Source organism: Thrips palmi, unplaced genomic scaffold (genome assembly GCF_012932325.1).
Source record: "Thrips palmi isolate BJ-2018 unplaced genomic scaffold, TpBJ-2018v1 HiC_scaffold_5, whole genome shotgun sequence".
Taxonomy (NCBI): domain Eukaryota; kingdom Metazoa; phylum Arthropoda; class Insecta; order Thysanoptera; family Thripidae; genus Thrips; species Thrips palmi.
The window spans coordinates 13,829,900-13,856,774 of NW_023144632.1; the positions used below are offsets into that span (position 1 = coordinate 13,829,900).

Consider the following 26,875-nt stretch of genomic DNA (forward strand, 5'->3'; position numbering starts at 1 on the left):
CCCAGCTCGCCGCTCGCCGTTTGCCGCCGCAGCCCCAGTCTGGTCCCGGCCGCTGGAGATGCAGGGAGCACAGGATCACCGCCGGCCACCGGTGATTCCAGCCCCATAACCGTGAACCGTGCTGCGCGCGCCGTAGTCAGTGTCCGCGTTAGTGCAGTGTGCGTGTGTGTGTGAGTGCGAGTGTTAGTGCCTAAGTGTTGTGATTGAGGGCATGGCGCCGTCCTCCGCGCTGGTCGTGCTCCTGGTGGCGAGCCTCTGGATACACTCCGCCCCAGCGCAGCAGACCCAGCCGCCCCAGCCGCTGGCCGCCGACAACAAAGGTTCGTCCAGTGCATCAATGCAGCCCGCAACGCAGCCCGCAATGCAGCGCCACGTCTCCAGGTGCAGGCCGTCGGCGCGCCGAAAGTCGGACGGCCCGACGGCCCGGCCCGGCCCGGCCTGCCCGGTGTGTCTGTGTCGCCGGCAAGGTCAAGCTGGCGTGGGGCTGCCGCCCTGCCGCCCTGCGGAAGACCAGACATTTGGCTTTGGTTTGCCGCCGAGGGCTGCCGACGAACTGACGGCCCGCCGCCCCGCCGCGCTCTTCGCTTTCGCCCGCTTTTGGCGCTTGTGCGTTTGGCAGTGTGGTGGCGTACGGCCGGTTCTGGCCGCCGTGGCCGCCGTTTCCGATGCCGCTGTCCTGCTTTCATCCCAGTCGGCCTGGCCTGGCCTCGCCTCCTCGCACTCCACACTCCGTGCCGGCCGCTCGCAGTCCGTCCAGCTGGCCTTGCCCTTTGCGCGTCTTGCCGGTCTTGCCTGTCTGCATGTCTTTCTCCCCGCCGTGCAAGCACACTGCAAGCTGCAAGCCGTGCACGCCAGGCCTGGGCAGCAACTCGGCCCTCGGCCTCCAGGGACTCGAGAGACTCCCAAGCGCGCCAGTGCACCACCGTGCCGGCCTGGCCGGCCAGCAGGCAGCCTCCATGCACAACCATGCACACACCTGCGGGCAGAGCAGGCCCAGCAGGCAAGCGAGAGCCTACAGTGTGCCAACTGGACCTTCTTCACCTTTTCCGCGCACAATGACAATCGCCAAGTCGGCAAGTCTCGGTGCCCGGCGACGCACGGCGACGCCGGGGGACGCACAGCGACGCACGGCGACGCACAGCGACGCGGTGCGGCGCCACAGGTAGACGCCCATAATTGAAGAGGTCGCCGTCGCCGCTTTCGTCACTCTGTCTCACTCGCACTCGCGGGGCGTGCCGGGCGTCCCGTGGGGGTGCGAGAGAGGCGGAGTGACGACGCCCGGCAGTTATTCACGGCACCGGTAAGCCCCCCGACAACGCACGCACGCCGCCCATTCAGCCGCAGGACAGCCCGTGCCGTCTCTCTCGCACCCCTCCGCCACGCCCCTTCAGTGCGAGAGAGACGGAGCCACGGCACTATCCTGGCCCCCGCAGCTTCCCGCAGCCTCCCGCAGCCTCCCCCGCGAAGCCGCGGCGACACTGTATACACAAGGAGCGGGCTCAGATAAGCCGCAGAGGGGGAGGCCGAGGAGGGGGAGGGGGGTGCGGGCGAGGGTGGCGACTTGAACGCGCGTCGGAGGATAGAGTGTGAGCACAGCGAGCGAGGGCCGACGAGACGAGGGCAAGGGTTGCCCAGGCCAGCAGCTCGTCCTGGTCTCTGCCATGTTGACTACAAAGGAGAACGGCCAGGGAAAAGGATCTATCATTTTATAAACATGGGTGGGTCATATGGGTGTGTGTCCGCGTGTCCTTGTGTGTGTGTGTTTTACCTTGAGACGGACTCCGCCATGTGTTGAAATCGATACACCATTGTCCCACATGGGCGGGCACGCACACACGCGCGCGGCCGCGACCTGGACTCGTCGCGGGCGAGACGAGGTTTGCTCCGCGTGCTCTAGTTGTTGTCCTGCTCGCGGCTCATTTGCTGTCGCGCTGTCGCATGGAAGGGCTGCCTGTCCACGCCTCGTCCCCCTCTTCTCCCGTGTAATTAAGCCAGACTGTGTGTGTGTCTCTCCGTGTGTGTGATGCACGGGAGAGCTGCTTTCAAGTGATCTGCGCTGATCTGTCTCGAAAGGACGCGAAGAAGGGGGAAAAAAGCAAAGTGTGTCGGGTCGCTGCTCTATGAGACGCAAGAAGTGGACGCCGTGAGGCTGCGCGCAGGTGTATGTGCGCGCGCGTGTGTGTGTGTGTGTGAGTGTGTGTGTGCGTGTGTGTGAGTTCGTGGAAGAGGGAGAGAGTGTGTGTGAGAGAGTGTGAATGTGTGAGTGTGCATCGAGGGCAAAGAGGGGGCGAGACACGCGCCCTGCTTATGACACAGGACTCATGTCACTCTGCCTCCTCATCCCGATTTCCTTGTGTCCTCCAGCATCCAACCCGGTGGCGCCCACTCCGTCGCCAGGTTGCCTCGTCCTCTCTGGGTGGGGCGAGGCAAGGACAATGCCCCACGCGGTGCCGGTGTGCCGGGGCCCCCGCCGCGCGGCCGGTCTGGTCGGGGAGGTGAAGGTGGCCGTCGCCGTCACCATTGTCCGATCATCTGCCGCCCAAAAAGGCCTTCTATCCTTCTATCCGTGTTTCCATGAGTCACCGCGCATTGTTGCGAAGACCCCCGGAGCCAGCCCTGCGCTGCCGGGCCGTGCGGCGCGGTCCGGCACGCCGCGGCCGAAGGCTAAACGAACCCCAAAATGTGTCGGGGATGTCCGGCACGCCGCGGACTTCCCCCTCCCGCAGAGCGCGCGAAGCGGCTTGGCGTGCCGGCCTGCCGCCGGCCTGCCGGACTTGCCAGATTCCTGGTTGGAGTTGTAGTGGAGTGGATCGTCGATGCGCCGCCGTGGCCCCGACGCCGCCCGGCGGCCAGCCCGCCCAGCCCGGCCGGCCCAGGCCGAGAGTCCCGTTGCGAAGAGCGAAGAAAGCGCCGCGACGCCGTGGCGACGCCCGCAGCCCGCCTCGCCGGATGCAAAGCAGGCAAAGCAGTGTGGTGTGCTCCATACGGCACCGCCGGCACCGGGGAGCGCGACTCGACGACGACGCCAAGATCACGGCCGCGGCGCGCTGCCCCGGCCGTGGCGGGTGTGACTCGCGGGACGCGTCCGAGTCGCCTCCACGACGACCGCCTCGTCGTTGACGACGTTGACGACGTTGACCGCTTCGCCCTTCGCCTCGGCTCGGGCCTCGGCTCGGGCCGCCACTTCCACTTAGGCCCGGCCGTCGGCCGGCAGACACGGCGGCAGATGGCGCTGGATTCCAAACCATCATGGCGAGGCAAAATAACGATTGGCTGACGGGCCCAACCCGGGGGGATAGACCAGCCGCCAGCCGGCGACTCTAAGCCCCGCCGACGGCAGGCCGGCCAGGCCGATGCCCCGATGCCTCCGCCTCCGGAAACACCGTCTCCCTCCTCGCTCCCGCTTTCGGACGCGGCCGGAGTCGCGTCGCGCACGATAATTGGCAACGGTCTGAGCGCGCGCCGCGTTTTGGCCGCGCTAGCCTCATGGCAGCCCCTCCTAGCCTCGCGCCGAGCCGACCGGCCGGCAGCGCTGATCCCGCCCGAGCACTGCTTTCGTCGCTCTGTCTCTCTCGCACTCATGGGGCGGTCCGTAGGGGTGCGAGAGAGACAGAGCGACGAAGCAGTGTTCGGAATCAGCTGGCAGTCTGCTGTTGCTTCGGGCTGCGCCAGGTTAGGCAACCCGCCTCTCTCGCACTCACGGAGCGTTCTGCTGGGGACTGGGGCGACGATGCACTGTTGGGAATCAGCCGGCTGGCCAACCCCGCAAGAAGGCCGCGACATAGTGGACCGACAAGGCGTTCTCTGTGTGCGCCGCGGGCGGGGCGGGGCGGGGCGCTGCAGGCCGGGCGGGTGGCGTCAAACACGGCACTCCCATATCGATCATGTTGTTGTCGCCGGCTGCGCCCGTTTCGACATGACGGTCTCGTCTCGTTGCGTGGGGGCGAGGGGGGAAAGGGGGGGGGGGCGACCGGGTGTGGCGCGGGTCGAGCGCCCGGGCGGACGGCCACTGCGGCCACAGACTGTCGCTCCGGCGCTGAAACGGCCGATTCGGTCCGCCCTGCCTTGCCCTGCCCTTCCCGCCGCGTCCCTGTCCCGCGCGCTGGCCGCGGCTCTAAGAGTGTGCCGGTCGCGATCGTGATCTACACCCCGACAGGCCTAAGCTACGACCCTCGGCGGGCGAGGCGTGCGTCGTGCGGCCGCGCGGCGCGGGGCGTGGCTAGGCGTACGGGACCCTACTCGCTTATCGTCATCGGGTGTCGGCGTGGCCGCGCCGTGGCCGCGCCGTGGCCGCGCGATCCCCGTTCGGCGCGCACTCGATCCGCCTCACGCCGAAAGTGAATCGGCCGGGGCGCGGGGCGGGGCAGTACAGTGGGGCCGTCGCCATGGACCGTCGCCGGGGTGCGCCGCGCCGCACGCCGAGAAAGCCCGAGCTGAGCCAAGCCAGCAGGTCCCCACGGCCGGGGCCGCGAGGCCGCGAGCAGCCCCCAGTGATCCTCGATACAGTGCTTCTGAGCTGGCTTTGACAGACACAATCGTGGGATCGCGGTATGACCCGACCCGGTACGTATTGTGATCATTGTGATCCCGGCACTGCGCAGCCGGGCGCCGCCGACTCGTGACGACCCAGTCCTCAGTCCTCGCCCTCAGTCTCGGCGACACTCATTTCGCGACCTCGCCAGTCAGGCACAGGCAGGCCGGGGAAGGGGAGGGAAGGCGGCCCGACCGCAAAATAATTTCAATGTTTCACTCAATCGCGCGCTGCCTGCCGACGCCGCGTGTGTCTTCGCCCTTTCCCCGTCTCCATTTATCGGCCTCTGCCTCATCATTGACCCTCAACATCACCATCATCATCATCATCATCAGCAGCAGCAGCAGCACTGTTGCCTCAGTAGACCTTTAGCGTTCGACTAAGCAGCTGCAGCAAGCATCATCTTCTAGTGTCGTGCGTTAGCTAAGTAACTCTGTGACTCACTTCGTTTATTTGTTGTTGTTGTTGTTGTTGTTGTTGTTGTTGTTGTTGTTTTGTCTCTTCCAACGTCTGCTTGCTGCTGGCTGCACTGCTTGTTCCGTGACGTTCCGTGACGCTGGCAGTGCCGGCTCACTGACGTCACACGAGACAGCTTGCACTGCAGCGACTGCAGCCCTCGCCGTGTTTTCTAGATAATTGCCTCTATGAGGGCAAGGCGGCACCGGGCTCCGCATCGCCGAGGTGCGGCTAGCAAACTGATTCCGAGAGTTTTCGTCGCCCTCCTGTCCCTCTCGCACCTATACGGGATGTCCCATGAGTGCGAGAGAGACAGAGCGACGGAAAGGGCCCCCGGCATCGGTCTGCTGTGCAGGAGGGAGGAAGGAGGAGGCGGTCGCATCCGAAAACCCCCTAAAGTTACATTTGGGTGCAATTCTTAGTCACGGCCCTGCAAGTTAGGCAATATTTTACCCCGAAAGTGGCGCTCCGCCTCGCCGAGACCTCAAGCTGTGCTCGCCACTGCTCGCTGCCGGATGGCCGGATGGGCCATGCGCGCCGTGCAGTGCAGCAGGCCTTCTGGTCCAAACCGGTGAGGTGTTTGTGCCCCCCCCCCTCTCCCCGACCGTGGAGGAGGCAGCCTTTCTCCCTGACTTGGGCTGAGCCAAACCGGCTGGGAGTCCGTGACCCGAGGCGAGGCTAGAGAAAGAAGCCGCTTTTTGTTCTTTCGTCGTTTTTTAAAGGTTTTTTTTTTGGAGGACATACCGATCCATTCATTAGGGCCGGGAGGAAAGAGTAATGAAATCGTCCAGGAGCCGCACCCTGGGCAGCGGAGTTGCTTTTCTGAGGCGCGGCGCTCTTCGTATCGGGAGAAGGAAGAACCTCGGAACTGTTCCTCATTTCTTTCAACCCCGCGGTGCGAGCCGCGGTGCGTTGACAGAGTGCCACCTGCCCGCCGGCTCCACGGTCCGACGACTCACTCAGCGGTACTCCGCGGAATATCTACATCGCCGCGACGCCGCGACGGCCTTTTGACAAACGGCCCCCTCCTTGTTTTCCCGATGGCGCCAGGACGCTTTTCGCCAACGCAGAAGTAAAGGCGACGCCGGGCCGCCCCGCGCCCTGCACTGTACCGTTCCGACTCGTGACTTCCTCCGAATGAAGATTAGAACGCGAATCGCGACGCCGCGCAGCACCGCGGGTACAGCCAGCACGGCCAGCACGGCGTGGCGCAGCGCGCAGCGCCGGGGCGGAGATTCCAGGCTGTATAGTCCGATTACACTAACCAGCGACTTGTAGCGGCCCGGCGCGGCGCGGCCCGGCCCGGACGACGCCGATGCCAGCGCCACTTAAAGCAAGCGCCTGGCTAACTAGTTGAGTGGTCCTGCCTGGTGCTGTTTTTCAGAGGCCGCGTGAACGGTAGGGGCGGGGCGGCATCGCAGCATCTTCGGCGGGGAACCGCAACACACCGACCGCCCGCAAGGAGGCCGACTAGTATCGCACCCTGGAGAGGAGGAGGGGGAGCGACCGGTCGGGGCCGAACTGCCGACTGCGGCGGAGTCCTCTGGTCCTTGGCTTCCGGGGGCAGTACACGACAGCAACACGCTGATGCTCGTCGCTCTGTCTCTCTCGCACTTGTATGGCGGTCCCTTGGTGTGCGAGAGAGACGGCCGGCGTCCCCGCGTGCGTCCCTCCTCCCTCCGCCCCCTCGGCGCGGCGCGGCGTCCCGCTTTTGGCGGTGCACGTCGCCGCCATCGGGGAAGTGGTTTGCGGCTTGTGATGAGGATGCCCCATGCCTCGTGGAGCTCTCGACGCGGTCGCTCCCCGCGGCCGGCCCGGCCAGTCCGGTGGCTCCAGGCCGGCCGTGCCGGGCTATGCCGCGCCGGGCTATGCCGTGCCGGGCTATGCCGTGCCGGGCTATGCCGGTGCCGGGCTATGCCGGGCCGGGCTATGCCGGGCCGGGCTATGCCGGGCCGGGCTATGCCGTGCCGGGCTATGCCGTGCCGGGCTATGCCGTGCCGGGCTATGCCGTGCCGGGCTATGCCGGGTGCCGAAGAAAGCTGCGGCTGAGGGCTGCGCTCCGCCCCTCCGCGCCGTCAGCCATGCAGACATCCCTCCCCTGAGCCTCCAGGCCGTCGGGGACGCGCCGCCGCGCCCGCCGCGGCTCTCCTCCGTGCTAATGGCCGCGCCGCTCCGCAACACACGGCGCCTTCACTGATATTTCGGCCGATGACTCAGAGGGGCGTCGCGGCGGGGCGCGGCGCCGCGGCCGTGGGAACCTCAACGCGGGAGCCGAGCGAGGGCGCCGCGGCCCGCCAACAGCACCGCGCAGCCTCCGTGTAGAGCACGCCGCTCATGGCGGCACCGGGCCGCGGCAGTCGCAGTCGCGAAGCACTTTGTGGAGCAGCCATCGCCGTCCTCGCAGTGCTCGCCGCCCTCGCGCGCCGCTCATGCGTGGATAGAGGCCGTTCTTCTGACGGGACAGGGCAGGCTGAGCTCATGTCGTGCTTACATGTCCCGGCCCGGCCTCGAGGATTTGCCCGGCTCGGCGCGGCTCGGCGCGGCTCGGCGCAACTGATGCCTTTCCATCCAGTGTGTGCAGCAGCCCATTCCATTTGCCCACGGCGTGCACGACAACGCCCGCCACGCCATGCAGGCCATGCAGGCCGTGCGCCATGATGTGAAATATGCGTCCTTCAGTCCGGCGTGGCGGTGCGGAGCGTGGGCGCGGCCGAGTCGGTGTCCGAGTGGTCTAGGCAGCCGCGCTGCCCTGCCCGCGCCACAGCGGGCGGCTCGCGGCTCAGGGTTCGCGTCGCGGAGGCGCACTGCGCAGTGCGAAGGCCTCGCGGTGCCTCGCGGTGTTTGCGGCAAACGCGTGATTTATGCGTGGGGCCGTTACTCCGGTCCCGAGGCTGTGTCTGTCTCTCTCGCACTCCGACCGGACGCCACACGAGTGCGAGAGAGACAGAGCGACGGCCGGCAGCGATGTGCGGAATGAGTGTTGCTGGTGAAAATTCATCGATTCCTCGATGTGGTGCGCGTTGCTCCAGCTGCCCCAGCTGCCGGCAGACCGTTACGACGCGTGTCCGCCGCGTCCACGTCCACCTGTGCGGCGTGCCCTGCCCGCCCTGCCTCCGCCGCAGCTGTCCGCGGTCGTCGTCATGGAAACCGCCGGGGAAGCGGCCCCCGATTCGGCCGCGAGATGGCGGCCCGGCGGCCCGACAGCCCGGCCGGCAAGAAAGGCGAATAGCGCGGCGGCGAGGCGGAGCGTGGACGAAACGCCGCGGTACACTTACCGGCGGAGCGCCGCAATTTGGCGCCTCCCGCGAGGTAAGCGGCGTGTGTGGCGGCGGCGGCCTGCTCGGCCTGCACCAGCACCGCGACCCCCGCATTGTCGGCCAGCCCCGCCCGCCCCGCGGCCCGCAATCGCCGTGGGAAGCCCGGCTGGCCACTTTCTTTGACGCGCACCCCGGCGGGCCGGGTCGGACTTGCCGCCTCCTTTTCGCACAAACCGCGTTGTCTTTCTCTCTCCTCCCAAAGCCCGGCCGGCCGCCCGGGCCAGAACAAATAAATTGGTGGGAATGGCGGCGTGTGCTGCGGGTGTCGGCGAGGTGGCGTGGCGGATGACTCGTGTGTGGAGACGGCCGATAGCCCGATGTGGATGGGATGGGGCCTCGTCAGCCTGCCAGTGCCGGCCTGCCGGCCGCGGCGCTGGGAACGCGCCAACGCGCCCCGCGGCCGCGGCGTCGGGGGTCCGCCGGGCTCCGCGTTCACAAAGGAGGAGAAAGGTCCCGGCCGGCGAATTGGAATGGTATTGGAGCGCCAGGCTGGATCCGCCGGCCGATCCGCCCACCGGGCACCGCGAGGCGAGGCGCGAGGCGGGCGAGAGGCAAGGCCGGGCCGCGGTCGGCGCCGCCGTGCCGCCGTGCCGGCCGTGCTGCTGCCCATCAGTTGGGGGCACAACAATGAGGGCCTCTCGGCCTCTCGGTGACGCAAGAGCAGCAGCCGGCCGACGAATAGAAGCAGGCCAAGCAGGCCCCCGCCTTGCCCCGCCACACACTCGCCGGTCTTCTCTTCTCACCGCCGCGCTGTGGCTGCGGGGGCCGCGGCCCAAAAGCCGCTCGACACCGGCACACACCGGCCGGCCGCGCAGTGCGGCGCAGTGCGGCGCAGTGCGCAGCTCTCACTTTCTGTCATGGGAATATGACGACGCAGAGAGGCCAGGCCAGGCCGGCCCGGTGGCCCTCGCGAACATGTCTGGCGCCAGCGCAGCAACAACGCGACGGCACCGTGGGGCTAAGCCCTGCCTCCACCATCCGCAGCGGAACAGAGAAACCAGCCAGCAGCCAAAGCCCCCGAGAGAGGCAGACGCCTCTGCTCTGCGGTCGGCCGGTCTGCGGCGACAGAGCCGGGACGGCCGGGACGGCGATGACCTTCGAGTCCGAGCGCTTTCCACGCGTTTGTCGGGTGCGATATGCGCCGCACTGCCCGGCGTGGCACGGCGAAGGCAGTCGCACGGCGCTATCGACGCGCTTGGCCCTGGCGGCCCCGGCGGCCCCAGCGGTCGTGGGCCCAGTGCGGCGGCTTGGCCCTGGCACGGATCGTCACCGTAACTTGACGCTCGGCTTTCCAAAACGGCAACGATACCGCGCCAAGGATTACGAAAGCCTGTGGGAACGGTCGGCGGGGCCGGTGCGCGGTGCGTGCGTCGCGCCGGCAGGCAGCCAGGCAGCACGCAGGGAAATGATGGGAGAACGGAGACATGCGTGTAAAGACTGGCATTATACGCTTTTAATTGTACTTTTCTGAGAAAATGCGCGGCCAAAGGTCGCGGCGTCAAACTGCTGGGTAGCCGCGCCGCCGTGCACCGCGGCCTGGGGCTGAGTGCCGTGCGGCGTGCGCCGTGCTCGGGTTGTGCATCGCCGCATCGTCCGGCTAGCCTTGGCCCGGCCGGCCTGCCTGGGCCCGCCTGGGCCCGCCCGCCTCACCGGCCGCGGCCGGGCTATCTAGGGGCTATCTCTCCTGGTCGGGCTGGCGGCGCTCGCGGCCTCCTTCGCCTGCTCGCCGCGGCAACGGCCAGGCCGCGGACTGGCCCTGCGGCCCTGCGCCTTGCCCAACACCACCCTCGGCACCCTCGGCACCAGGCCCGCGCCCTCCTTCGCCACGGCGGGGAGCGGGACGCCGCGCAGTGGATTTGCCAGAGGACCGGTGGAGGCGGTCAAAATTCTACACTTGTTCTCTGAGCTCCAGAGTCGCTAAAGGGGACTCAACCGAACGTGTGACCACAGCAATGGATCCCTCGTTCGGAGAGCAATCTATTGGTGGGGTCACGCGTTCGGTTCGAGTCTCATTCAGCGACCCTGGCCCCTGGAGTTTTGGCCACGGCCCACGGAGCGCCGCTCCGCTCCGGCCGGACTGCTACCGCCGTGGAGGCAGGCAGCCGCGATGCACGTGTGTGTGCGGGTTGCCTACGCGAGAGACGCGCGGCGCTCCCAGCGTTTGCAGCCACAGCAGTGCAGTGCTGGCAGAGCCATGGCGGAGGCGGCGCGCCCGGAGTTTCTTTGCGAAACTGCCTCTCTCACACGTGTGTTGCACGTGTGGCACGTGGTGTGTGTGCGCGCGCGCGCGGACCGAAATGTCATTCTTCTCCTCGGTGCCCCGCGGCTTGCCCCAGGGCCTCAGGCCTCGCAGTGCTGCAGCCTGCTTGCAGCACCCTGGGTGCTGTCATGGGAGTGCTAACAGACACGCAGCGCTCCGCATCGCGTCTACAATGGTGCGGCATGGTTGCCATGGAGACCCGAGGCTGCGGTCAACAACAACAACAATGCCCGTCAGCCGCGTCAGCCCAGCCGGTCCTCCGGGATGAGAAATGGCAGAATGGCCAGCGCGGCCAGCGCGGCCAGCGCTCCTTGGGTGGCACCACGCACACCGCCACGCCGCGCCGCCCGGGAGCTAGTCCGCGGCACAGGGCTCGCGTCGCTGAGCGGAAGAAGGCGGTGGCTCTGTGCGAAGGCCGAGGCCGAAGCGAGGCCGAGGAGAGGCCGAGGTGAGGCCCTCCCGATAGGAGGTTCAGTTCAAGGCGCTGTCTGGACGGCGCGATGGGCCCTCGGCCCTTTCCTGGTCCTACAACCGCGGCATGCGATTCGAGTCAAGTTCAAGGCTCGGCAGGGCCAGGGGCGGCCAGGGGGAAGGGGGCGGGGCGGGGCGCTTGGCCTATCCTCACCAGGTGTGGCTGCAGTCGCCACGGCCCGGCCCGGCCAGGCCCGGCCAGCGAGGCGGCGGAGAGGGGCAATGAACCAGCCAACCAGGCGAGGCAGCACGCGAGCCCCTCTCCCTCTCTCCTTCTCTCTCCCGCTCACGATGAGCCCCACGTCGGACGCAGCCTTTCGGTGTGCCCGCCACATCCCAGCAACAGCACCGCGGCAACCACGCTCCGGAGGCTGCACGGCGCAAGGCACGGCGGGCTGCAGTGCCGGGCTCGCTATCGTGCTAGTTAGCTCTGTTGCCACGTACTAGCCCGTACGCCTCGCTCCTCCCTTTTTGCTTCGTCACACAACACACACACACACACACTAGCACGCGCACGCACGCTCATACGAGTCTGCGAACCCCTTCCGCCATGTGGGTCGCTCCGCCCCGCCCCACCCCCCGCCCCGCCCCGCAGCCATTGAATTGGCGATGGCGGTCTCGTTTATTGGGACATTGTGGTGGCGCACATGTGAGCACGTGAGGGGCAGGCAGGGCAGGCAGGGCAGACTGCGCGGGACAATAGCTTAATCTCCGCCACCTCCCTGGGTCTCTCTGAGCTGAGGTCTCTGGTCTCCGTAGTCCTTAGCGCGATTGTCCCGGACAGAATGGCGTTCCTGCCCGGCCCTGCGGCCCTGCGGCCTGGCAGAGGGCCTAGCTGATGTCCTTGAGGACGACCTGCCCGGCCCGGCCCGACCGTGCCTGCTCATAAAGGAGTGTGTGTGAGTGTGTGTGTGTGGGGGGGGGGTACCCCCTCGACGCGGCAGTGCCCGGGACGCGCCGTAAAGTCCTGGGACGTTAGGGATTCCTTCAAATTGGACGCGGCGAGACAATCACACTGGAGCAGACACGGCGACACGGTGCTATCTGGCCCCGGACGGCCAGGGCCAGGGCCAGGACCAGGGCCCCGCGCGTACCGGCCGCAGCCTCCAGCGCCCTCCAGCGGCCAGCAGCGGCGGGGCCATCATCTCCAGTCGGCGTTCCAACGGAAATGCCGATGCGTGGCGGGGCGTGGCGGGGCGTGGCGGGGCGTGGGGGCCCGGAGGCCCCCTATCGGCCCTTCGTCGGAAAGGTCCCCTGCGGCGTTAATCTTCCATCATTTCGACTAAGTAAATCATGTTTCCTTTTCGTTCTTTCCCCCGTGTCGCTGGCAGCTCTTTGTTTTTCTCGCTCTGATTACGCTGGCCGCACTGGGGCGCCGCAAGCGGCCACTCCTGCCCCACGCGATTCCGGGAAAAGAGTTTCCGCCAAATGGTTGTGCTGCGCGGTGCTGCGAGCGCCGAGCCGATTCGTATTGGAATGGAATCCAGACACTGTGCTGCTGCCGTTGTGCTGCCGGGCAGACGGTGCCACGCCCGCACCGGATGGGGCGTGTACACACACACACACACGGCTGGTCCTCGGCGGCTGCGGCGACACGGAACTGGGTGAAAGTGAAGGTCGTCCTAGCCGCACCGAGGACTTGGCCCCCGCCTTGTGTGTCGCGCCGCGCACAACGTAGTCGTCGTCGATCCCGCCAGGCCCCCGCCAGGCCCCCGCCAGGCCCCCGCCCCCGCTTTCGCCCGCCACGCCGCGGGGCCGCGACAGCTGAAAGCCCCGCGGAAAGCCGCTCTGAAAGCCACGCTGGCGGGGCGGGGCGCTCAGCCCGATGCACACGAATGTAAATCGGAGCGGCGGAGCTTGCGCGGCAGCGGCAGGAAAACAGCGAGCTGCATCGCGGCGAGCGGCGCGGCGTCAATGACTTCCGGTGGTGAGCGGCAGAGCGCGGGCGTTACGCCACGACGGCGCCCTGCAGACGTCACCGGGGCACCGAAGGGCCAGGCAGGGCCGCAGGGCCGGGGTCGACGCGGAGGGTCACCCCAGCGGCGCCCTCCCGGCCGGGATCGTGGCGCCCGGCGCGCCCGCCATGACGGCGCGCTGCTCGCTGCTGCGCCAGTTTCATCACGGGGGGCTCGGCGTCGCCGCGGGGCGCCGCGAGGCGCAGTGTGCGCGGAGGGAGGAGCAGGCAGGCTGCAGGCAAGGGGGCGCAGGGGGCGGGGGGCGAAAGAAAGGGGCCCAATTAACGGATTCCCCGCAGTGACCCGAGCGTGGTGCCGTGCAGGCACGCCTGTGTGTGTGTGTGTAGGTGTGTGTGTGTGTGTGTGTGTGTGTGTGTGTGTGTGTGTGTGTTTGTGTGCATACTGCACGTGCATAAAGCTCCCCGCCGCCTAACGACGCAGTGCAGTACCCAGTGGTCGCCTGGACGCCCTGGACGCCTCGATCGACTGTGACGCGCCGCGGCTCCGGACTGCGTGGAAGGAACTGGGGTTGATGGCGTCAACAGAGCTCAGTGTCCTCCTTCCTCTGGCGCGCGGTGCTCGGTGCTCCTTTTCGGTCGGTGGGCCGCGGCGGGCCGGCCTCGTTTACTCGTTGTTCGTTCCGCTGGCGGAGAGCGAACCGCGAACCGCGGACACGCGCCAGCACGGCCAGCCCGGGCAGTAGGCAGCCGGGCCACGCGAACTGCAGAGCTGCGCGCCGGGCTTGCCTGCGGCGCCCCGGCGAACGCCTTTCGGTGATGTTGATGTTGTTTTTTGTCGCTGTCGTCGTTGTTGTGGGCGAGTGTCGCGCGCGGCTGGGTAATGTGAAGGCCGACTACCCCGCGCGGCCGCGCGTGAGTATGGGTGTGTGTCCCCTGCCAGTGCACCTTGGCGGTCGCCTTGCGGACGCCCACTCCGGCCGCGCTTCGCCGCGACACCTTTTTTTTTATCATAACACCTCGCCTCAAGATAACTGGACAAGCCGACCGGAGACGCACAGCGCAGACCGCCTTGAGTGCCTGGAGCCTGGAGCCTGGCCGGCGTTTGCAGGACCTCCGACGAGTGCTCTCGGCTGTCGGGCCTCAGTCGCCCCAGCAGATTGATTCCGAGAGTCGTTTTCGTCACGTCTCTCTCCACACTCATGAGGCGTCCCGTACGGGTGAGAGAGAGGCAGAGCGACGAAGGCGACTCTCGGAATCGGTCTGCAGTCGCGTCGCGTGGCAGGACACTCGGCCCGCAGTGCACACGCAGTGCAGTGTGATGGGGGTGCCGCCTCCAAGGCGAGCAGGGTCCGCGCCGCACTCCGCCGCACTTCGCCGCGCCCGGGGACCCGGGGACACGACGTGATATGAGCCCCCTCCCCCTTCCCTCGCCCCTGCCCCCCTTTGCTACCTCGCTGAGGAACTCGTCTCGAAAGTAAAAGTCGCACAACGAAGGAGGGAAGCGGCTGCTAACGATGAAGAATGCTGCGTTCTTTTTTATTCCTTTCTTATTTTAATCATGATCATTTTTTTGCCCTGTGTGGGAGCTGTGGTCTTGTTTACATTATTTTAGAATTCAGACCGCAGCCGCTCTCATGGCATCGCGCGCTCTGCCTGGCTGGGGCCGGCTCTGTGCCTCTGCCCCAGACTGCTCCGACAGGCCGACAGGTGGGGTGCCTGCGTCGGGTCGGCGCCATGAGAATGAGGGGCAGAACCGAGCGATTCCACTGCCCGCACTGCTCGCGCTGTCTCTCTCACTCCCCCTCGGCACGCTGGCACGCTCCACGAGAGCGAGAGAGACAGTGTGGGCAGCGGAATCGCTGGACTGCGCGCAGCGCGGTTCCCTCCGGTTCCCTCCCGTATTGACAGACGGGGGCCTTCTCGGCCGTAAGGATAAGACACATGAGACACAAGCTGGAGCGCGATCATCGTGGACCCGTGCCAACGCACCGAATGTGCCGCACGGCGTGCACGGCGTGCGTGGCGTGCACAGGGAGGCCGCCCTGGCAGCCCTGCGACCTTTGTTCCCATGTTTGTGTGTTGGCAGAACGGCAGGCCGCCATACTGGCCTGGCCTTGGGCACCTTGGGCACCTTGGGCGGCCGGCCGGCTCCGACACCGGCGCGGTGCCGGCTCGAGACTGTCTCGACACGGGCGGCAAAGTAATGCCACACTGCAAGTGTCAAACGCCGCGCCGCCACGCCATGTGCTTTCCAAAGGAAAGAATGCCGGGGATTTACGAAAGCGAGCAGTCCTCCTCTCCTCGTCGGCTTGCGCACGGCTCGTGACCGTCGGCACACTTTGGCGGCCTGCTCGGCCCGCGCGGCCCGCTCGCCCTACGTCACAGAGCCGCGGTCCTCCCCCGCCCTGTCGCTAAGCCGTTCCAACAAGATGCAGATGTATTCTCATCCGCGTGATGTGGGTCAGGCGCGGGCCGCTGCCGCCGCCAGGGCCTCCACCAGGGCCGCCGCCAGGCAGCAGGAGTCATGCACGGCGACACTGCGACACCGTGCAGGCCGTGCCGAGCCAGGCAGTCAGCTTGAAGCCAGCTGCATTCGAAAATCTGAAACCCTCAACCAACCGGCAGCTGGTACCAGCCACGACGCCACGACCGAAGTACAACGAGGACAACTTAGCTGTCGATGTATACAAATGCCCGGTCGTAGCAACCAGCTTCGGTGCTTTGATATAAACAAGTAGAACAGGCTGTGTTACAGTGATTTTCTTTTTTTCGACGCGTTATTTCGCTTTTCGTTTCACGGCCGTGATCGCTGCTGCCAGCCGCTGCGCTGGGGCGCAGGCCGATGTGACAGTGAAAGTGGTGTCGCTGCCGGCGTGCGTGCTGCGCGGTGCTGCGGTCCCACCCACGCCGCGCGGCAGGCAGGCAGGCCGTCGACGCGCGCCCCAGAGGCGCCACGCCGCGCCACGCGGACCACAGCGCCGGCTGGGCGTCACGACCTCTATGAGAAGCGTGAGACGCGAGACGCCGCGGCCAATCTCTATTTGCCTAACCGCCCCTCGTTGTGACGTCACGCCCCGTGCGCTCTGTGTGTGGGTGAGGTGAGCACTGCCCCGGTTGGCCAAGCTGCCCGGTCGTGCCGTTTCCTCGCGGAGGCCTGGCGAGATGGCTAGGAGCCGGGGGGCTTGCACTGCCCCGCGCTGCCCCGCGCTGCCCGCCCGACTTCCTGACGGCGTGGCGCGGCGAGGCGTTCGTTGTACCGTGGCGAGAAATAAGTTACTGCGGCGGTATTGGCCGCATTATCAGGGACAAGGCGCGGCCTGCCGACTCGCCTACCGGTCCGCCCAGCCCGCGGCGCCGACGCACTTTCATCGGGCTGACTGGCAGACAGCAAAAGTCCAAGTCCGCCTTGTCCGCAGCGAGTTCCACTCGAGCTCCGCGCGACCGCGCCGTGGACGCCGTAAGTCGGCGGGGCTTAGTCGCCGCGACAAGACGCGACGACGGCCTTCTGCCGGTCTCTCTCCCGTCATCGCGCCGCCCTGTGCTGCGCGTTACCGCGCGGACGAGTCGCGAGTCGCGTCATCCGGATGCATCTGCCGCCCGAACGCACGTGCGGCCGGCGGGGGCGGCGGGGCGAGCGTCAAGCGGGCGGCGAAGGCAATGCGGTGGTTAGAGCGATCCATTGTTGTACGCGCCATATGTAACCACACTGCACACGCATGAGCGTTCCGCCGCTCCGCGATCGGCCGGAAGTGACGCGGTGGTTCTCAAACAGGCCGGCCGGTGTTTGCGACGTGAAGGGGCGCCGCCCTGGCCGCGGTGCGCCGCGGTGCGCCGCACTGTGGCGTCAAAGCCCAGGCGGAAGCGGAGTTGTTGCGCGAGCGAACGTCGCGAACGTGCAACATTAGCCTAGCGGCCTAGTGGGCCACGCCACGCGCGTGCCGGCCGTGCAGGCCGTGCCGGCCAATCTCTGGCGATGGTCTCGGCGCGTCGTCGTGTCGCAACCAACACGCCCGCGTGTCCCGGCCGCCGGCCGCCTCGGAACGGAATTGACCCTCCTCACCGCCCACGCCTCTCGGCGGCCTCTCGGGTTGCTTGACGGCCGGGTCGTTGGCGGTTCGACGCGCTCGTGCGGAAAGGCAGCCCGGCCGGGGACGGGGCGGCGATACACTTTCCGGAGATTCTCGCCGCCTGAGGCCCCGCCGCCCCGCCCGCCCCGCCTCGAGGCCGGAGGGAAGGCAGCCCCCCTGCGAAGCGGGGCACGACAAACATCTTTGAGGAACGGACGAAAGCACGATTTGGGAAGCGCCCCGGGGGCTTCGCGACTGGGGGAGAAAAAAATTCGAGCAATAGTCTGATCTCTCTCGTAGAAGGTGTTTGCCATTTTCAAGTGGATCCGCTTAGGGTAGCTTTGACAGCGAGTAAAGAATTGCTAGTTTCGGGCAGTGCATCATTTTTGGTTTTCTGCTTCGCAGATGTGACGACGACGACGACGCCGGGGCCTCCGAGCAGCACCTCGGCGGCGTCGGGCACCGAGACCGGCCGCGGCCGAGCCATAAACTTCACCACCATGGGCGAGGACGCCGGCAACTCGTCGCTGGCCGACGTGGACGGCAACGGCCACCCGGAGGCGACCACGCTCCGGGCCAAAACCAGCAAGACGCCGTCCGCGTCCGGAGCTGGCTCCGGGGAGCGTCGCCTGGACGACGTGTCCATGGACGACGACGACAACCTGGACCCGTCTTCGGGCATGGGGCTGCACGGTAACGGCTCCACGACCACGACGTCCTCGCCGTCCTCGACGGCCGCGCCGGCGTCCAGCACGGCGTCGTCCACGGCCGCGCTCTCGGAGGTGGCGCCGTCCACCACGCTGCCCACGTGCACGGACACGGACGGCAAGGTGTACGTGGAGGGCCAGCGCTTCTCCAAGGCGTGCGACGAGGTGTGCACCTGCGCCGGCGGCGTCATCACCTGCACGGCCAGGTGCAAGGCGCCCTTCCTGCGCCGGGGCGCCCGCCTGGACCCCATGTGCGTCGAGAAGGACTCCGACAAGGACCCCTGCTGCGTGCTGCTGGTGTGCGCTCAGGACTCAGGTGAGCATCACGAGCTCCCCGTCGAGCTGCGCGTCGAGGCCGGCCGCCGGGCCGCCTGCCGGTTGCATTAGTGCGATGCCGCGGCGCCGCGGCCCTACATGCCCACGCGGCGCGTCGAAACGCCGCGCCGGCCGCGAGCACCGCGAGCACCGCGAGCACCGCGGGCCGCCGGACAGGAAGGCGTGGAAGGAGGATGGTACCAGCGAGGAGAATTGCAGTTTTCTCCCTGCGCACTCTGTTTCGTGTCCGTGTTTCGATAGTGGGGTTGCGGTGATCCTGGGGAGCGGGCTGCTGAGCGGCCTGGTGGGTGGGACTGGGTGAGGGACCGGGCCGATGACTTACTTTGGGGAATGGGCACGCCGACGACGCGGGGCGGGCGGCGAGAGGAGACCAGGCGACGCCACGGCCTAGGCGCCTAGACGCCGCGAGGCAAGGCCCGCCTGCCCCCGAAGCGCCGCGCGCCGCGACGCGCAGCCAGCGCAGCCAGCGCAGCTCGCACCGTAATTAGGACTCATCATTCGCCAACGCGTGAGAAAGCTTTACTTTTCAGTCACGAGATGACAAGGCGCAGGGCGCGCAGGGCGCAAGGCCCCGCCGAGGCCTCAATTAACGGCTTTATTAAAAATTGGTTTAAGAACTAGGTCTCGGGACGAGGCGAGTTTGCACTTGCAGTGTCAGTGAGCGGCCGGCCTTCTCTTCGCTGCCCACAGAGCCGGAGCCGCTGGAGAGCTGCACCTTCAAAAACAAGACGTACAGCCGCGGGCAGACTTTCTACGACGCCTGCGAGTCCTCCTGCAGCTGCGGCGACGCGGGCAATGTGACGTGCAAACCGAGGTGAGCCTCTCCCCCGGCTGCTCCGGCTGCTCTTGCCCGAGCCAGCCACAATCATCCACTCTCCAATCAGCTAGCTCGATGTCCGCCTGTCCGGGCGTTCTGCTCCACCGGCCGTGCGCGACGCGCGACCCACGACCCTTTCGCGACCTGACCCCGGCTGCCTCTGCGACAGGTGTCCGCCCACGGAGGCCAAGATGTCGGACCGCTGCCTGGCCGTGCCGGACCGCGCCGACCCCTGCTGCTCGGTGGTGCTGTGCGACGTGAGCCTGGGCGACCACGACGTCGGCAAACCGGCCATGGGTACGTAAAGCACGGTGGAGGCGTACCGCCGCGTACCGCGCACTGCGCGCCAAAGGTCGCCCGCTGTCCTTTGTGGGCCTGCCGTCGACCTGCCGACTGCCAGTGACACTGCTTCTCGTCCTTCCTCCGTGCAGGCGGCGAGGAGGCCGCCCTCGCCATGCGGCTGGTGCTGAGCGGCGCGGAAGCCATCAACAGTACGGCGGTGCGCCTGTCGCTGCCCTCCGAGGACGTCCCCGAGAACGTGACGGTGGAGGCGTCCCTGGACGGCCGGCTGTGGCGCGCGCAGACCGTGTTCCACGACGCGGCCGCGGCGCCTCTCCTCTCCGGCCTCCAGCCCGGCAGGTACTTGTCGTACTGGCCTCGGCGTTTTACTGCGGCGTGTTCGATGCCGCCAAGCCGCCCAACGCGCGGCGCGTCAAATGTAACACTCTGGTGTGGCCTGCCCGCAGGACGTACTTCATCCGGCTGCGCGTGGGCGCGGACATGGGCAGCGCCGTGGAGGTGACGCTGCCACCCGGCCTGCCCGCACCCTCCTCCACGCCGGCGCCCGCCAACGCCACCTCCAGCACGACGGCCGTGCCCGCAGCCGTGCCCGCGGCCGCTGCCGGCCAATGCACCTACAAGGGCAAGAGCTACGCGCTGGGTGAGTGCTCGCCCCGGTCCTGGAGGTCGTCGACGAGAGGGTATCCGCGGAACGCCCGTCATGATGGCCGCCCCCGTGTTCCAGACGAGGAGTTCCACGACGGCTGCCAGGCGTTCTGCGCGTGCACTGCGACGGGCATGCAGTGCGCCCCCCTGGAGTGCCCCACCGACTTCGGGCTGGACCTGCTGGACCCCGAGTGCCTGGACTGGGAGACGGTGCCACGCAACTTCGTGCCCAACCCGCCCCACTGCTGCCCCGAGAAGGTGTCCTGCCGCAACAACGGGTCCTGCGTCTACGCCGACCAGCGCTTCCCCAACTTCAGCGAGATCCCCACCAAGGTGACGGGCTGCGACCAGCGCTGCTTCTGCGAGTACGGCAACGTGACGTGTGAGGCGGTGTGCCCGCCCGTGTCGCCCGCGCCGCCCGCCGGCCTGCCCTGCCCGCCGCACCAGGCCATCCTGGACCACCAGCACGGCGACGACTGCTGCCTGTTCTGGATGTGCCCGCAGCCAGTGCCGCACTTCGGCAGCCATCCCGGTAAGCAACCAGCGCGCTGCGGCGACGCCGGCGACGGCCAAGTGTCCTCGTGTCCACCGGCATGCGCTCGTACCGTGTGCACCCACCCCGGCACAAACCGCCTGCCACCGCCTCATTGCATGTGTGTCTGTACACGTATGTGTCATTGAGTAAATCGAATCGCAGGTAGTCGGCAACGCGTGGACTCAAATGCCTCCATTTGCCGTCATGTTGTTTTCAGTCACCTCTTCAGAACGCTTTGTCACTAATCTAGATCAAGCCGCCGCGAAATGTCGGACAGTAGTGCTAGCCTGTTCTCTAGAATCCAGATCCTTCAGATTACTCAGCATGAGACAATCGCCGTTATCGGCCGCATAGTCGAGAGCTGTGATTTTGTAGCCTGCTTGTTCTTGTCTGTTCACCCGCCTATGTAGGCCATGTTCGCACTAACCCACCCCGCGCCCCGCCGGGCCTCACCGCTTCATTGCAGGCAGCGACTCGAACTCGAGCCAGACATCGGCCGTCCCCGCCCCCACCCCCACCCCCACCCCGTCCAAAGCCTCCTTCCCGCTCGTCCTCGCGCCCCCGTCAGACCCCAGTCCGAGCCCCGCTGCTGCTGCTGCCCCAACCAAGCCACCCTCAGCCCCGGGTCCCTTCGGCGTCCTGGCCCCACCCAAGGAGGTCGCCCAGAAGCCCGGCGAGGCCTCGCCGCCCTTCCCGGGTCCGTTCGCACCGCCCAAGACGCCGCCCAGGACGCCGACGTCGCACGCCGCCTTCCCGGGCCCGTACGCGCCGACGCCGTCCCCTGAGTCCTCCAAGCCGCACAAGACGCACTTCATCGGGCCTTTCCGCATCGACGATGATGATGACGCCACGGGAAGCAAGGACGCCGACAGGGACGGGAAGCACCCCGCGGCTGGCCCTGCGCGCCCGCCCGGCCCGGCCGAACCCGAGGACCATGACTACGAGGACCACGAGGACAACGAGCACTACGCGCACCCCGGCCAGCATGCGCAGCACGCCCAGGGGCCGGGCCACCAGGGCCAGTACTTCCCGCTGCCCTCCGACAAGAAGAACGTGGACCCGGAGTACCAGATCATCGCCGTGGTGCCGCACAACGTGCACAGCGTCCACCAGAGCCTGCCGCCGCAGTACCAGGGCGTCCCGCCGTACCAGCAGCTGCCGCCACAGGGCCTGCCGCCCCACCAGGGACACGTGGCCCAGCAGGGACTTCCCCCCAGGGGCCTCGCGCCCATCCAAGGGCAGCCGCCACGCAGACCCACTCCGGAAGAACTCTACATCCAACACATCCAGGATCAGGAGGGCGTTCACCACGGTATCCCGCAGGGCGTCCCTCAAGGTATCCCTCAAGGCATCCCTCACGGCGTCCGACAGGGTGTTCCCCAAGGCATCCCCCACGCGATACACCAGGGGGTTCCTCAGGGCGTCCCCCATGCTATTCCTCAAGGCATTCCTCAAGGCATCCCCCATGGCGGCCCCCAGGAAGTTCCGCAGAACCCCGCAGACCTATACCTTCTGCACAACCAGCAAGGTCTTCAGGGCCTCCAGGGGGACAAAGTGTACCACGTGGAGGTGCCACCGCATGGAGGCCCCAGCTCGCCGGCCGGCCTCCAGGAACACATCATCGCCGCCCTGCGCGAGCACGGCGCCCTGCCGCACACCAGACCGCAGCAGCAGCAGCAGCCTCCCGCACACCCTGTCCCCTTCCCACCCCACCACGGACAAGGACTTGGACTCGAGCACGAAGACGACCTCGCGACTGAGACGTCCAAACACCCAGCACTTCAGCAGCATCTTGCTCAGTTGCTTAGCAACCACTCCTACTCAGGTTGGTCCTGCATGCCATCTCGATGCCATGATGCTTGTTTCACCGTCCCCACCACACTCCCTCCCCAGCGGCTGTGGCCCCCTTTCTTGCGTGTTGCCTGTTGTAGTCTTCTAGCACATGTCAGACTAATAATCAATGTCCCCCTTTCGTTTTGTCAAACAACTTTGCCTAAATAGTGATTCTCGTTTCGTCCGCCAGGCTTCCCCGATGGATTCTTGCCTCCTGGATTCCCTCAGCACCCCGGAGCCGCTCGGCAAGGTACACTACACTGCAAATGCCTCCCGCCTCCCTAGTTCCATTTGGCGGCATCACCTTTTCCCTGTTTCAGACGAGGTGACGGTGCACACCCTGGAGGCCGTGGACGACAGCGCGGTGCGGCTCGTCTTCTCCGTGCCGTCCGTGCTCGTGGGGCTGCACGGGCGCGTCGAGCTGCGGTACACGTCCGACATCCAGTAAGCCAACTCCACGTCCCCGTCACCGCGCCGCAGCGCGCCGCAGCGTTTGGGCTTGGCGCGTGCCGTTTCCTAACCCTTCTCCGACTTCGCTTTCTAGCAACGACGAGCCGGCCACGTGGGAGCAGCAAGTGTTGGCGCCGCCCAGGGACCTGATCGCCACGCCGCAGCTCGAGTTCGAACTGGGCGGCCTGCAGCCCGACACCGTGTACAAGATCAAGATCACCGTCATCCTCAAGGACCTGCACAACACGCCGTCCAGCCAGGTGCTGCAAGTCCGGACGCTGCCCCGATGTGAGTACGCCTCTTCTGGCGCGCCGTGGCGGAGCGGCTTGGTTTTGGAGTTTTGGAATGACTGTGTTGACGCTCTGTCTTCTGGCAGCGACCCCCACCACGACGCAGCCGCCGCAGATCCGCGTGGACGCCGAGCTGGCCGTGGCCGAGGTGAACGCCACGTGGGCGCGGCTGTCATGGAGGAAGGCCAAGCCCTTGGAGATCAACTACATCGACGGCGTGCAGCTGCGCTACAAGGAGATCGACGGCAAGGTGTACGCGGCCACGCCCCTCATCCACAGGGCCGTCACGAGCTACACGCTGGAGGGTCTGCGGCCCGACACGCAGTACGAGGTCGGCATCTACTTCATCCCCTTCACGGGCCAGACCACCGAGCTGCTGTCCGAGAGGACGGTCACCTTCACCACGGGCATCGAGAACGGTAAGCAGGCGGAGCTCCGCTAGCCAGCAGCTGGAGCTGCGCCCTCGTCCTCGGCCCTCACGACGCCCTTGCCCTTTCCAGACCCCTACAAGTTCGAGCTGACGCTGGACGTGCACCACATCAAGTCCACGTCGGTGGAGCTCAGCTGGCAGGGCGTGCCCTACCCCGAGGACAAGTTCGTCAACATCTTCCGCGCCATCTACCAGAGCGACGCGGGCAAGGAGGACTTCAGCTCGTTTAAGATCGCAAAGCGGGACTCACCGCCCAAGACCATGATCCAGGACCTCAAGCCCGGCACCAGGTACCGGCTATGGCTCGAGGCGTACCTCACCAACGGCCGCATCAAGAAGAGCAACGTGCAAGACTTCAGCACCAAGCCGGGCTCGGCGCCGACGGCCGCGGGCTCCACGCAACAAGGTACAGTTCGGCCTCGCCGCGTCGCAGCGCTCAGACTTGCTAAGGTCCTCCTTGGTGTTGCAGGCAAGCTGGAGGGCACCCCCCTGGCCGAGGTGTCCGACTACTACGGGCCGCTGGTGGCCGTGGCCATCATCGCCACCCTGGCCATCCTCACCTCGCTGGCGCTCACTCTGTTACTGCTCAAAAAGTGCGCCCAGAGCAAGGCTGCCATCTCTACCTGTAGAAAGAGTCAATCGGCGTATGACAACCCATCTTACAAGGTAGAAATTCAGCAGGAAACAATGGGTACGAGCACTGTGCATTTTATCATAGGTGTTTTCTCATCTGAAGTTGTAGCAGTGTGGCCTAATCAAAATATCTTTTTCATTTTGCAGACCTCTGAAAATGATTCAATGGCATCCAATGGACGAAGTAGAAGTGCTCGAGACTCGAGCGAAGAGCCTTGAGTGCTTCAAATTGTGAGCCGTTCCATCTGCTCTTGTGATGAAACTTGAAACCAGTGATAATTATTGATGTCAGTTACTTTTGACTGACAACAAATGAACCTCTAAAGAGAAGTACTTACGACGATAAGTACAAGCTTTCCGCTTGTATAGAAGATTGTTATTGTAAATGTATATATTATATAGTTTATAAGGCATTTTAGAGAATCGTGTACATATTGTGTAGAAATTTATACGGGACTGATGATTTTGTGAAATAGGAGACACAGGTGACAAATGTGAAGAAAGCAAACTGTGAGGATTGCAGGTTGTTCAGGGTAAAGTTTTTAAGATGAACTGAGGCCTGTTTAAAAATTTAGTCTAAGCAATAATTCTACATTCCCGATCAGTACCCACCAGCAAGCGTTTCTAAAAAAATATTTCTTACTTTTCTATTTTAAATTATTAGTTTTTAACTTTTCAGGACTTAGGGAATCCTTTCAACAAGGAACAAATTGTTAGAGTTGTAGTTTGTTTTTATTGTCAAATTTTATATATGTTACTACTTGTATGTTTACAAGACTCTAATAGTTTGTCATGTTACTTGGAAATAGGGAAACAAACCTGAGAAGTGAACTGTGCCTGCAAAAGACTAGCATATATTTAAGAACAATTTACAAATTAACCATCTAGTGTTTTTAGTCGCTGTGTGGCAAAAAAGAAACTTTGAGAAAAATTATTTATTGCTTTGTATATTCAAGTTGACTATACTCCAATGTGAGTGTTCTTCCTTGAAAGAGTGCATTCCATTAACAATTGTATTTATTGTGTTATAGCAGTGTATGGTCTCTTAATTTGTAATTATTGGACCTCATCTTTGCATTGTGCATCATAATTTAATTGTTGGAGCTTTTTGGGACCATTTGTTAAAAATCTAAAAGGTGTGAAAGGAAATGGTTCTGTTTTGAGACTGAGCCCTTGAAGGCATTCATGTGAAATTCTGTCTTTTTGCAAATTTGGTAACCTGTCACTTTTTAACAAAATTTGACAGCACTATCAAAAAAATGGTTATTTCCACTAACATAACCAGTCCAAAGTGTGGCCTTAAAAGTAACTATTTTGCTCAGTCAATTAATTTGTAAACTAGATGCCTGATGCTCTGGATTCATCCTCAGATGTCCACTCACAGGAAATAACAGGCCTACAACTGCAAGTATGATTGTTTATACTTGTCTTGTGGGTTTCCAGTTGGCCGCTGTTTTAAACAAAGGCTGTTCTCAATTGAAGCAGCTGAATCTGTGTATAAAGTATATTGTATTACCAAAGCTTCTCAACTACTGGAGTGGGGTGGGGTGGGGAGGGGAATGTATCTGACCTGTGCAATATTGTCCTTAAGATACCCTGGTTGTGATATCAGCACTGTTCATCACACGAAATAAGCTGTTTTCGAAGTTACAAATTTGTATTAAGCGAAAAAAGGATACTCAGAGTACCACTTCGTCATAAAAAGAAAATCATAACTAGATATAAATTAAAACCTTCCTGAACACCAGTGTAACATAATGTAGATAGAATAGGCAGAACCTCAGTCACTCATGTCCAGAACAGCATGTATACTTGTCAGAATTAAACATGCGTGTTAATACAACTTAGTGTTAAAAATACTAAGTGTGCCATGTTTGTGGATTTAATTTATAAACACGTTCTGTGTTATAAACACAATTAAAGTTGATCTACAACCCTCCAAAGTCATTTGAGGAGTATTGTTTTTGATTTGAAGCCCTTTTTAATTTTTTTTACACAACAGGTTTCAACCACTAAATCCCTTCAAACACATCCATATACTGCAACACAACTGTTGAGTGCTGATGCAGCAAGCTGGGGTCTTCTGGGGTTCCACACCACATCCAACACAACATCATTCAGCCCCAGCATCTTGTCAATGTAGTCGCTGCTTTTGCGCGTGTCGTAAAGGTAGACCTGCACCAATGAGCACCATCAGTAAGGCCCTTACAACGTCGAATCGACACGAACGAATGGCAACTCACACATTTGTCTTCCGATCCAACGGCCAGGTAACGGCAGCATGGGCTGAGCGCCACGCCGCAGGAGTGGGCGCGGTTGGAGTGCCGCGAGTACTTCTGGACACACCTGGGGGCCGTTGGGCCGTTCAAAATCAAGTTGGCAGGTGAAAGCGCCAGGCTACGCCGGCTACGCCAGGCCAGGCAGACGGTCGTCCCTTTCCACTCACCTGGCCTGCCGCAGGTCCCACATCTTGGCGCCGTCGCAGGTTGCGGCGCTGACGACGAGGTCCACGGCGCGGCCGCTCTGCGGGACGGCTGCCGAGGCCGTGGCCAGCGCCAGGGTGTGCGGGGCGCGAGGGTGCGCGTCGCGGACCTCCACCAAGAAGCGCTCCGCGTCCACGTCGTACACGTGCAGCGACCGGCTCGCGCACCCCACGACCAGGAGGTCTGCCAGAAAGGGAGAGTGGATTAAACGCGCTAACTTGATCGGCGGCCAGGCCCAGCCAGGTTCAGCCAGGGCCTTACTCGAGTAGAAGGTGTTGGGCGCCGCGAAGCACGTGGCTTGCTGAGTGGGCAGCGAGATCCGACGCACTCGCCGCCAGCCGCGAGGACCGCCAACCCTGCACACAAAGCAACTCTCGACACAGCTTCAACGAAGACGCT

General features: G+C 64.4%; 1 protein-coding gene across 3 annotated transcripts; it reads left to right on the forward strand.

Moving 5' to 3' along the window:
• On the forward strand, nucleotides 1-25,940 carry LOC117650336 (putative epidermal cell surface receptor). 3 transcript variants are annotated; one of them, XM_034393700.1, is made up of 15 exons: nucleotides 1-320; nucleotides 17,423-18,040; nucleotides 18,751-18,874; nucleotides 19,047-19,174; nucleotides 19,309-19,516; nucleotides 19,624-19,817; nucleotides 19,902-20,358; nucleotides 20,843-22,182; nucleotides 22,381-22,440; nucleotides 22,511-22,634; nucleotides 22,735-22,928; nucleotides 23,017-23,349; nucleotides 23,431-23,766; nucleotides 23,830-24,026; nucleotides 24,141-25,940. In XM_034393700.1, the coding sequence occupies exons 1-15, from the start codon at nucleotides 212-214 to the stop codon at nucleotides 24,210-24,212; spliced, it is 4,494 nt and encodes a 1,497-aa protein (XP_034249591.1). In that variant the 5' UTR covers nucleotides 1-211; the 3' UTR covers nucleotides 24,213-25,940. The 3 variants fall into 3 exon arrangements, with proteins under 3 accessions (XP_034249591.1, XP_034249589.1, XP_034249590.1); XM_034393698.1 differs by lacking the exon at nucleotides 20,843-22,182 and having other exon boundaries at nucleotides 4-320; nucleotides 19,902-20,354; XM_034393699.1 differs by lacking the exon at nucleotides 20,843-22,182 and having other exon boundaries at nucleotides 5-320; nucleotides 19,902-20,354; nucleotides 23,830-24,051.
• The last annotated feature ends 935 nt before the right edge of the window (nucleotides 25,941-26,875 follow it).

What these genes read in the sequence shown, in the direction of transcription:
- LOC117650336 (XM_034393700.1), top strand. Translation starts at nt 212, where the DNA reads ATGGCGCCGTCCTCCGCGCTGGTCGTGCTCCTGGTGGCGAGCCTCTGG. An exon ending in TCCGGCCTCCAGCCCGGCAG is followed by an intron (nt 19,517 to 19,623) that starts GTACTTGTCGTA and finishes GCCTGCCCGCAG; the next exon opens with GACGTACTTCATCCGGCTGC. An exon ending in CACCACGGGCATCGAGAACG is followed by an intron (nt 23,350 to 23,430) that starts GTAAGCAGGCGG and finishes TGCCCTTTCCAG; the next exon opens with ACCCCTACAAGTTCGAGCTG.